This window comes from Sesamum indicum, linkage group LG11, assembly GCF_026168435.1.
Source record: "Sesamum indicum cultivar Baizhima isolate 11 linkage group LG11, ASM2616843v1, whole genome shotgun sequence".
In the NCBI taxonomy this organism is placed as follows: domain Eukaryota; kingdom Viridiplantae; phylum Streptophyta; class Magnoliopsida; order Lamiales; family Pedaliaceae; genus Sesamum; species Sesamum indicum.
This window is the reverse complement of record NC_142667.1, coordinates 16,571,808-16,583,446: the sequence shown is the minus strand read 5'-3', so window position 1 is coordinate 16,583,446 and position 11,639 is coordinate 16,571,808. Positions and strand designations below refer to the sequence as shown.

General features: G+C 35.1%; 2 protein-coding genes across 2 annotated transcripts; both read left to right on the top strand.

The window, feature by feature from the left end:
- The first annotated feature begins 892 nt into the window (after positions 1-892).
- LOC105174581 (histone H4) lies at positions 893-1,413 on the top strand. The gene has a single exon (XM_011096727.3). The coding sequence runs from the start codon at positions 975-977 to the stop codon at positions 1,284-1,286; it is 312 nt and encodes a 103-aa protein (XP_011095029.1). The 5' UTR covers positions 893-974; the 3' UTR covers positions 1,287-1,413.
- A 1,814-nt stretch (positions 1,414-3,227) lies between these two features.
- On the top strand, positions 3,228-11,373 carry SAC8 (SAC domain-containing protein 8). Its single transcript, XM_020697584.2, has 20 exons — positions 3,228-3,729; positions 4,832-4,906; positions 5,859-5,986; positions 6,092-6,183; positions 6,258-6,315; positions 6,643-6,699; positions 6,939-6,972; positions 7,135-7,215; positions 7,293-7,399; positions 8,085-8,171; positions 8,273-8,350; positions 8,589-8,665; positions 9,057-9,155; positions 9,269-9,368; positions 9,514-9,622; positions 9,720-9,792; positions 9,892-9,985; positions 10,080-10,166; positions 10,895-10,961; positions 11,039-11,373. The coding sequence occupies exons 1-20, from the start codon at positions 3,570-3,572 to the stop codon at positions 11,164-11,166; spliced, it is 1,791 nt and encodes a 596-aa protein (XP_020553243.1). The 5' UTR covers positions 3,228-3,569; the 3' UTR covers positions 11,167-11,373.
- Positions 11,374-11,639: the final 266 nt, after the last annotated feature.

The following is an 11,639-nucleotide window of genomic DNA, read 5'->3' as shown; positions in this document are numbered from 1 at the left end:
AGAAGTGGAGATATAAGAAAAAAACATTGGTGATTGATTAGGAATAATAGTTTAGAAGAAGTATAAAACTGGATTAATATGAAATTCTTTTGAAGTCCAATTTCGTTTACTCTATTATACATATAAACAATTTTTTTTCTTGTTATGATATCGGTACATCATTTTTTTATAAAAAATAATCAAATTCACTGAAAATAGCGACTAGATCGTTGATCATTGATTGTAATTTTTATTTATTTAAATTGAATAATTTAGAATAGATTTATAATACTTATTTTCATAAATATTTTTATTAATAAATTTTTTTTGTTTTTGTTTGATGAATAATTTTACTAATAAAATTTTAAAATTTACATATACTAAAAATTATTTTAATATAATATTAACTTATTTATTTCTTAATATAAAATAAAGATTGTGGCAATAAGCTTACGGTACCTTCTTACATTAGTTACTATAGTTACTAGCTATATGTAAAAGTGAAAATGTCCAAAAATTGCATCTACATGGAAATATGTAATTACGATGATGCAATCAGTTCAATCTTATGTTGCTTTATTTGCCAACCGTCGATTGGGTCCTTATCAGTGGTTCACAAGCATCTAACCCACTGAACGCGGATCTTCTCAGTAAACCGTCGATTAAATCTCCTTATCAACGGTGCAAAACAGTCCTCCGTAATCCAAGTAGACTTATCTGATCTTCAATTCATCATCCGCTCCATTTCGTCTAACTTTTAAGTCGAAGCCGTCGATGGAGTCTCTATCAATGGTTGTAATTAATCCATGTCTCTGGACACGGATCTTTTCCTTTGGCCGTTGATTAACTTTCAATCCAACGGCAAAAGATCATCCACCGCACATAATCTCCCCTATATATAGTTTTTCCCTCCGCTTGTTAGCTTCAAACAGTTTCGAGCTGCTCTGTAAGAGTTCATTTCTATTCAAAGAAGTTGAAAACTAGGGCAAGAAAAAATGTCAGGGAGAGGAAAGGGAGGAAAGGGTTTGGGCAAAGGCGGGGCAAAGCGCCACCGCAAGGTGTTAAGAGACAACATCCAGGGTATCACAAAGCCCGCTATTCGCCGGCTGGCGCGCCGAGGCGGAGTGAAGCGTATAAGCGGGCTCATCTACGAGGAAACTCGTGGTGTCCTCAAGATCTTCCTTGAGAATGTTATTCGCGATGCTGTTACCTACACCGAGCACGCTCGCCGCAAGACTGTTACAGCGATGGACGTTGTCTATGCCCTTAAGAGGCAGGGACGAACTCTCTACGGATTTGGCGGTTAAGTTCATAGCGTTAGGGTTTATAGATGTAGATTTAGGGTTTTTTGTATCATGTAAACGATTGCAATATGATCTATCTAAGATTCGTGTATGTTTGTTCTTCCTCACATGAAATTGGATTTTCTACTAACCTCTTTACATTTTTTGTTTCATTATATCTTATTTCTTGTTTCCGAGTTTTGGCTGCTTGTTGCTTTTTCTTAATGGTTCAATCAAGCCTAGTTTGAAGTTTGCTTTCTCTATTTTTATACTTTTTGTGTTAAATTCTCGATGCCCTAATCCTATGTGATTTATCAAGTTTAGTAAAGTTCTGTATCACGTGTAACGATATTTTTCCTGATTATATTCACCCAAGATGTGTGGGTTGGAATTAGGATATTTCGGCCTTAATCCAATTCTTTGTGTAAGTTTTTTGGGTGTGGAATTTTGTTCATGCTGAGTGGACCTTGGATATACCCCTTTCTGCAATTTTGCCCGTACACAGAAAACCTTAATTCTTTGTTGGCGTTTTCTTCGATGTGCTGAACATCTGATTCTTATTTGATCGTTTGTATATCAACTTTCTTTTCCAATCTGTAGGTTCTTGGGCGTTCCGACTATCTCATCATTCTAACTGTGCTCGTTTGAGGTTTGGGGCCATCTGTTTTTTGCATTTAAACACAGATCCACTGTCATTCTATTTTTAGCTCCATAAATTACACTACCATAAGTTTATTACACAATTATCTTGATTTTCTGGGTAAAGTTTATGGATATTCCATTACGCTTTGCTTCGATGATAATTATGTGAAATTCTTTGGTGGACCACTGGCAAGCCGACGCCATAGAATTTTAAAATGGGTGGGTGGGTTAGTAGTGCATCTGCTGTGTTTCCTTACGACACCCAGGCGTGGAACGTGGCTGTTTCTAGACAGTTTTGTTTTTTCTTAAACAAAAATAGTTATACGGGTAAAAGGGGTTTAAGAATGCATAACAACTAGAAATAATTTATTCCGAGTTACCTTTTCCACCCCCGTTGATTGAATTAATTGGTTTTTACTTTATTAAGGAATATCACTTTTTTCGAGGCTTACCGCTTACATGTTCTCTGTCATTTTTTTATTATTTAATATTATTTTATCAAATATTTTATTCTTTTACGTAAGTTCCAACTTTTCCATTACCTCAGCTCCCATGGGTTTTAATCTTTTAAGCTCGTAATTTTTCTATTTTTTGTTTTTTTAAACAGTAAAATTTGTATAATTGAAATGTATTTTTAAATAATAAATGTTTTTAAATTTTCTCTACTTTCCTATGTGTTGCACACATTAATCTATACTATATATTGTTCGAGAGGGTTCATCTGGTGTCTAAATTAATTTTGATATGTTTTTTTTTTTAAATATTAGATTTATTAATTATTTTTAAACTTTCATCCTCATGATATTTTTTAAAATTATTTTTGATAGTTTTTTTCCTCATGCATTTTCATTTTTTAACTCTGCAAAGAAATAAATAATATAATTTTAAAAGTATTTTATTTTAAATATTTCTTAAAAGTTATATACATGTATAGAATGTGTGTCGTATTTATTAATTTTCAATAATTGAAAGCTCGAAAATGATGGGCAAGCTCATTTATAGACGTGAACCGATGAGTATGGAAAAGTAGAAAGCAACTGCGGAAATGTGCCATTCTCTCATCTATTTGGGTTTGTGATAATCAACATTCAGGAAGAGCCCAGTAAGATTTTGAGTTGACCAATTATTGAGGTCCAGTAATTTATAATGTGAATTGTTATCTGTTTTTTCACAATTCATATTTGCTGTGTTGTATTTAATTAATCTTTAATAATGATAATACTAATTACAAATTAATTATATCAGTAAGCGGAAAGGATTTATAATTAACAAGGCATCATTGGAGTTTGTTTATTCTTCTTTTTATTAACATAGTCAATCAAATATATTTTGTAATAAAGAAAGTAAAAGATTTAAGATAAGTGCAACATTTGTTGGGCAAAGCGTTTCGTTTTTGTAATATCATCAGCGGCTTCTCTTCTGAGTTTCTGGAATCCATGATAAGAGAATGATCAATCAATTCCTCATTAATTAATCCGACAGTTGTACCGAAGCAAGCCAGGTCCAGACCAGCCTTCTCGCAATTTCTGTTTATCAATCAGTCGCCCTATAATTCATTTCAGTAGTTGACTCGTCATTACGGCCAACCATCCGGAATTCTTTTCCCTAAACTTGAATCCGACATTTTTCTCATCTGCTACGGAGATTAATTCATAAAAAGGAGAAATGGAGACGGATATGGAATCGAATTCCACGAGTTCTTTCAAGCTCTGGAGCGAGCTGGTATTAGAAGAGTACACGGAAAAATTCGTGATCAAATCCGTGGAATCGCCGGATCAAGGCTTCTCTATAAGCCGCCTTGACGGGAACATCGACAAGCTTAACAGTCAGTTTCTTTATTCCTTTCCTTGCACAATAAAATTCTGAAGCTGCAAAAGATTCAAAGAAGAATCTGCTGTTTGTTAGATTCTCAATGAATGAGATAGAACGCTGTTTGATTCCCGGAGGAATAACTTGATAGAATGCAGGATTTGGTGCAATTAACTGATTCAGAAGCACATATATATATATTCTTTTTTGAAAATGTCGAATTTGCTACAATTTAGCTTAGCGATACCTTTTACGAACGCTTAGTATATTTGTCTTGTGGAAACATCCTTTATTTTATTTTCGATGAGTAGGCTTTTCGCAATTTATTTATTCAAAAGATTTAGGCATGCCGTTCTTTTAACAGCCTACATACGTCTAAACAACAGAGAAAATTGAATTATCTATTTGGAGGAGTTGTCTTGTTTGTATGCGGGTTTTGTTTTGCTTCTATTTAGCTTGTGCGAAGCCCTTGTTTCTTTAAGTGAATGGATGTCTTGTTGTATTAGCTTACTCAAAGATTAAGTTAGGGCACACTTATCCCATTTCTATGTTTAGAAGTAGGTAATAAAAATGAAATTAGTAGCTTGACGTTCTTTAGTATCCAGTTGGTAGATACAAATGATACCTTTTGATTTTGAGCAGTGTTGATATCATTGGTTTCTTGTCAACATACTCATTGATAGACAATATCCTGTGGTGATCTTGATTGTAATTCCAGGAAGCTGTGGTATACTCTGAATACTCTTTGATGAGTTTGGCAATGTGGTTTTCATTTTTTAAGTCTACGCATTTAGATTCCTGCCGGATACTCTTTGATGAGTTTAGCAATTTGGTTTTCCTTTCTTAAGTCTACAGTTTGGATTCCCATTTGTAAACAGAACTATAAAAGTAGTTATTTCTTCAAACCATATTGTTCTATTAACTTCTACTGAAGATAAACCATACAGATGCAAAGCAACTGCAACCCTAGTGTGATTCAGAATAAGCTATTGCAAGGTCGTAGGAAGAATATTTTGAATCGTTTCCTTTTTCTATTTCTTTCTCGTGAGTGAAATCTCAATGCTGAAGTTTCATTCACAATCTGCTTCTGATCATATTGCATTAATTTTTCATTATAGGTGATGACCCCTCTGGAAGTCCTTCTAAAGTCTCAACCATATATGGGGTTGCTGGAACAATTAGGTTGCTGGCAGGTGCTATTTTGAACTGGTTATGGATTTGTCTGTTACATCAAAACAAATTTGTGCTTTATCGTTATTTTGCATCAGCATTAGCTTATACAGATGCAAAAGTATCCGGCAATATCCTGTACCATGTGAGCCTTTGTGCTGAATGTTAATGTTGGAGGAGGCAGCAATGTCCATCCGGAAAAAGGAGGAAAAGACTAAAAACTGCATATGTGAGAGGGAGAAGGTGTAACTGCTTAACATTTCATGTAATAGAAGGACAAAATATGCTTGTGAAGTTAATTATTTTATGATTAATACAAGAGTTTGAGAAATGTGGTTTCTATAATCGGAATAATAAAAAACTGAGAAATCTATCATTATGTAATTTTGGAATACTACAATTTGGATCACACTGTGGTTTGATAGAGGAAGCATTTAATTGGTCTCACAAATTGAAATGAGAGTAAATGCAACTCTTTTTATAAAAACTAAAGCGTAATTATGCTGGAGACTGTTTGCTGCCTTTTGACTATCCTTTGTACTTTATGCATCCAATTTTTGCCTAGTAAAATTTCAAGCTGTCAGTTTTATTTTCTGGTCCACCTTTCGTTTGGGTTGAGTAACTTCGCGGAGCTTTTCCTTTGTTTATAAGTTCTCCCATTCCGATACCAAGTCCTTTTACCATCACAAAGAGTGAGAGAGAGTTAAAGTCAAAGTAATGGGGATGGGTGCCAGCCAGATTGCAGCATGATGGAATTCATTTTGGAGGATGACCTGGGATGGAGACCAGAGGCTAATAAATCGAGCTGCAGTCAAGTTTGGCTTGTTTTTCAGTTCTAACATTGGAGAGTGTGATTGAAATGGCCTGTGGATGCTTAAAATTAAATTCATTTGTTACTATGCTTTTTGGTTTATTTGATAATATGTTATTGTTCTGTCTACCTTAGGGGCCAACTGATATGCAGCCTTTCTATAGGTACATATGTTCTTGTTATAACTTCTAGGAAGGAGGTCGGAACTTATCTTGGGTTTCCTGTTTTCTTGGTTACATCAATGAAGTTTCTGTCCTGCAACGGGGCTTCGAGATTCTTAACAAGTCAAGAAGTATGATTGTACATCTCTTGATTTTAATTAAATTCTCAAAGTTTATCCATTCATTTGCTACTAGTAAACTTGTTAAATTGCAATACTTGCCTAATCTTTCTACAGAAAAGAGATGAAGATTACTATATGACCCTGTTGAAGATAGTGGAATCAACTCCAGGCTTGTATTTTTCTTATGGAACAGATATAACACTAAAGTAAGTTTTCAATGTAGGCTCCTGCTCTAGTGTTTATATTGAATTGTTTTTGAGAAAGCTGATGTAGTTACCAGCTTGCAGAGGAGATGCAAGCTGGCAACAGGATGGGAGAGCAAACCAATTTGGAAGCAGGTATATTGAACTACACTACTGAGCGTTGATATATGCCTTGCTGATGAATTTACATTTGGTCCAATGAGGATGATGCATATTAAACACGAAGCAACTTCTATGTCATTTGCTTGATTCATGCAAGCAGATAATCTCCTGGGACTAATTCATTATTTTACACGGAATGATTGCTTCCTTGAGAAACCTAATTATTGATCTGGAAAAATCTATTTAATTGTCCTACGACATTTATCTTGCTTCAGCATTGCAGTTACTTCCAACAGTTTCAATTTCATTTTTCCCTTTGAAATTGATGCTGTTAAATTGACTTCTTCTGGTGAACTGCAGGGTGATCCACGATTTGTTTGGAATAGGAATCTGTTGGAGGAACTTATTGAAAACAAGGTCAGAAATAAATATTTCCTTCTACTGGTGCAGCCAAGAAAGTTTATTGATTCATGTCCTTTGTTGGATGATTTGTTAATATAAATTGCATCAATGATTTCTTATCTCTTCTGACCAGAGTGGTAGTTTCTCAAGGTAGAAATATGAAGAAAAACATTCTGTTTTTGCATGAGCATTAATGTAAGTGTATGAATTATTATAATATATTACTTTCTTATTTTTGGACTTTCTTCTTGCAGCTTGATGGATTTATCATCCCTTTATTACAAGGAAATATCCTTACCTCTCTCTTCTCTCTTCCCGACGACCCCCCCCCCCCCCCCCCCGCCCTTCCCTCCCCTTCCTGCCCTTCAGGTTACGTCTCTTTCTCATGCCCAACAGCTCATTGAAAACCAAAAAGAACATAGAGTTATGTTTCACTTGACTAAGGCTAAAGCTTTCAGACTGGAGAAATGAAGCTGAAAAATTCACCAGCTGTTATAAAATTACTCTCTCGGAGGTGTACAAGGCGCCTAGGTACAAAAATATGGTTTATATTTGATCAATTTCCCTGTGACATTTCTTTGAATACTTTTTTGGCAATTTGAGCTTAGGGACAAGAATGTGGAGAAGAGGAGCTAATCTAGGTGGAGATACTGCTAATTTCATAGAAACTGAGCAGCTGCTGGAATTTGAAGGCCATATTTCCTCTTTCCTGCAGGTTTACTAAAGTTATCATCATCACTCTGGTTGGAGATAGATTACCGTTGTTTATTACTGAAGCCTCGTCTTATTTGTGAATCTGTTGTTATTACCGCCTCTCCAGAAAGATGGATTGAGCGTGTGTCTTTGGCATATAACAGTAGGCATTAACAGTCATGTTAATACTTCATTCTTAGTGCTGGTGAACGTACTCTCACAAATATGTGCAGCTCAGTAGTTTCATATTTTGATTTTTTTTCAGTAAATGTGTGTGAAAACAACTAGGCGCTGGAACACATTTTTGCATTCCAAGTATTTCTAAACTTTAACTTGAGGATACTTATTGTGAAGTAGGGAAAATATCTCAAAAATGAAGGTGATGAAATTTGTTGAGATCAATTTTTAGTTTAATTGGGAGCATTGAGTTTTCATTTTTCCTTGATTCTGATTGCATTTTTTTTTTGTTTCTCTCAAAGAAAACCATAATGCACTCTTTTTGTGATATAGTTCCAGCCACAATTACTACTCATCAGCTATGATTCCCTGACATTACATCAAATCCTCCAATTTATCAAAATGTTCTTGTTTTGGGTCCCCATTATTAACAGTTCTGTAGACTTGTCAATTAAAGTTTTGCAGCATATATTCATATCCTTTGCATTTCAACCGTCAGGAAACAAGTTTATTATGTCTTTGGTCCTCAGGTTCGGGGGTCAATTCCACTTCTGTGGGAGCAAATTGTTGATTTGAGCTATAAACCACGACTCAATATAATTCATCATGAACAGACAGTATGTACATGCCCCTACATTTTTCCTCCCATTTTACCGTTGTGTATTTCTTGTACTCCCTATTTTGTCATTGTTAGCAGTAGTGTTTTTCTTATTTTCAGTCAGAAGTCGTGGAGCGCCATTTTAATGATATATTGCAAAGGTATGGAGGTTGCATTGCGGTTGACCTAACGGATAAGGTCAGATATTCTTGGTTGATACCTCTCAAGCATTTGGTCGCTGAAGAATCTAGGCTGAATCATTTTTTTGTTTTATGAAATTATGGAGAAGTTTTCTGGATGCATTTGCACCTTTTTTAATCTCTAATTTTCATTTTGCACCAATAGAGCTGCTAGTCCTTATAGCCAGATCAATAGTGTTCTAAAAGTTTCGCTTTTCAATACTTATCCTTAGTCCTTTATTGCTTGTATCGTATAGCATGGAGATGAAGGTTTGTTAAGTATGGCTTATGCAGAAGAAATGCAAAAGCTAATGCAAAAGCTTCCTAAAGTGAGGTGATTTTTCTCCATTTGTTGTATATATATCTCTTATATTATCCTGTTTGCATATCTGTTAGGGAAGGAAATGGAATGAAAAAGGAGTATTCATATTCCACTTAGATAATTCAGAAATTGGTTGAGAGACAGAAATAGCGGACATAAAATGCGTTTATGCTATCTATCAATTCTTAGCGAACATCTGAGGATCACAATTTCAGTTGTTGGTCCAAATTGGTGTTGTAGGTATTGACAACTGATAAATAGGTAGTGCGAACAATGTATTTATACTTAATTTGGATTCGCAGTATTGTGGTTTCTTCCAAAATTTTTATCTTCATTCTCCAATATCACCATGTACAAGTGGTGAAAATATAAAATATATGTTGTTTATATGCTATTGCTCCAGGTACGTCTCATTTGACTTTCACCAAGTGTGTGGCAATGGGAACTTTGAGAATATACGACTCATGTACGACCAACTCGCAGAAGACTTTGAGAAGCAAGGGTAATTAAGGAACATTCCATTTTGATAATTCGATTTCATGAAGTGGCTGCAAGAATACTACTATGCTGGATCTTTGTTATACTCTTTTAATATTTACTATTCCAGCTGAACAGATACTTCCTTTTAGATCCTGAAGGGAAGGTGTTAGCAGAACAGGAAGGTGTAGTTAGATCTAACTGCATTGATTGCCTTGATAGAACAAATGTTACACAGGTTTGAGGCGACATATCTGTTTCTTCCATTTCATTACATGCCACCACTTTCCCTGGGATTCTCAATTTTTAAAAATGTTTGCTTCATTTATGGAAGATATTTTCAGAATGAATTGTGTATCAAGTATTTGATGTTTTACATGCAGAGCTACCTTGGGCAGAAGTCTTTAAATTCTCAGCTGCAGAGAGTCGGTGCAATTTCTTCAACCGAATGTATTTCGATGTTTAGTGAAGATTTTGAAATTTTTAAGACTTGTACGGACCAAATAATTGATGCTTCTTTGATTAATTCTGTTTATAGAATATTAGCGACTTCTTTTTTCCTTGTGCTGACCCTTGTTTTTCATGATAGTATGGGTGGATCATGGGGATGAAATAAGCCTTGAGTACTCTGGAACCCATGCACTGAAACGGGACCTTGTAAGGTAACCTAAGGAAAATGCAATTTTTCTGCAAGTACATTCTATTAGATTAAATATAATCAGTGAAGGTTTTCATCCTTTCTGTGACTTATTATGTCTCAGATATGGAAAACAGACAATGGCTGGTATTATCAAAGATGGGATGAGTGCCCTCTCAAGATATTACTTAAATAATTTTCACGATGGAGTTCGACAGGCAAGCCATCGAGTATTACTGGTCATAGATGCTCTATTCTTTCATCCATGGATTAAATATATAAGGAGGATTCTGACACGCTGATATCTCACAGGATGCAATTGACCTTATCAGTGGTCGCTATACTGTGAACAGAAATGGCCCCTCTCCTTCCCAGCCTAGAGGATTTGATACCCTCTCTGTAAGCAATAACCTCTCCCCGTAAATGACCTTCAATTTCAGGTTTCATGGAATGGCATATCTGTGTTGCTCCTACATAGTTTGGACGCATATTTGTTGCTTGTAACATTCATAGGGTAGACATGTGCACATCTCCTTTTGTCACCCTAAAAAACTAACCACTTTCTTAATGAAGATCTACTGCTGTTTTGGCTGGCTTATTGCATGACCTCAATGTCAACAATATGCTGTCAATCAATAATGGATTCAGAAGAGAAATAACAAAAATAGACCAAGTTACTTTATCTCCTTTCTGATGGGAAAGCTTATATATAGGACGAAAAGTTGATATCAACAACAGATCTCTTATTAAACTGCATATTTATCACATTTCAATTTGGAATGGGAAAATAAGATTAGGCAGTTCAAATCAAGGAATTACATGGATCCACATTTCCTGTCAAATCTGTCTTGGATCATCCCTAAAGTTAACTCGAAAAGCTTCATATCTCTACAACACATTCCATCTCATTTAATTTCAGATGAAAAATTTCTTCTAAGTTTGTCCTACTTCCCTTAACTAGTGCATAGCTGCTGTTAATCAACCTGTCTGCATGGTACCTGTATTTTTTATTTTAATTTTTGACACATTTCATCTTCAAATGCCACTATAAGCTGCTAATATCTTGTTCGGTTTCATTTTGAACTATGCAATGACTACTTTCCTGTTTTGCAACTGTAAATTTTCAGTATCTTCCTGTTGCATCAGCTTTACTAGTTGGAGGATTGACAGTGACCTCAATCACATTGAACCAAGGTATTGGCAAATTCTGATATGCTTGATGACTCTAGTGCTATGATAATAGTCGCTAAGATTGTGTGATTTTACTGCAGCGGGAAGACAAGCACATCAATATCTATCTTCGGTGATCTGTGCTGGTCTAACTGCTGGTGTGATGGCAGTAATTAAAGCCAATGGAAGGCAAATTTGTTCGAGGCCTCGGCTCTGTGGTCTGTTGTAACGGACGCTTGGCAAACTCTGCTCTATTTACTTCATTTTCTATAAACACTTTGTGTCACATACTTTATTTTTTATAATAACTTTGTAAAATGTACTAGCAGTAGTACAATCTTTGAACCCTGTATGTTGGTTGAAGACGAGGTTGGTATGCAGAAAAGTTAAAAGGACTTAGTAAAAGATTAATAAAAGCCTGTGTCTGTTTGATAAATGTTTAATAGTCTGCAACTTACTTGGCGGCTTTGTGTTTTTATTGAATTATACTAATTTTGTGAATCAGCATAAGTTCATCTGGATAATCAAGATGTAGGCATAAATGTCACACTTCAGGTTTTTTTGTTTACTTATAATAATGGCATTTATAGCGTTCTCCTATAGTATTTTCATCTTGGACAACATCTCTCAGCAACCTAAACCTTTTCTCTCTGTAAATAGGCTTCGGTTGTATATCATTTGACACACGGATACTGAGCTCTC

Bases quoted from the DNA above. Each gene is read 5' to 3' on its own strand.
- LOC105174581 (XM_011096727.3), top strand. From the start codon at position 975: ATGTCAGGGAGAGGAAAGGGAGGAAAGGGTTTGGGCAAAGGCGGGGCA.
- SAC8 (XM_020697584.2), top strand. From the start codon at position 3,570: ATGGAGACGGATATGGAATCGAATTCCACGAGTTCTTTCAAGCTCTGG. The intron at 5,987-6,091 runs GTATGATTGTAC...ATCTTTCTACAG, and splicing joins GATTCTTAACAAGTCAAGAA to AAAAGAGATGAAGATTACTA. The intron at 10,962-11,038 runs GTATTGGCAAAT...ATTTTACTGCAG, and splicing joins CTCAATCACATTGAACCAAG to CGGGAAGACAAGCACATCAA.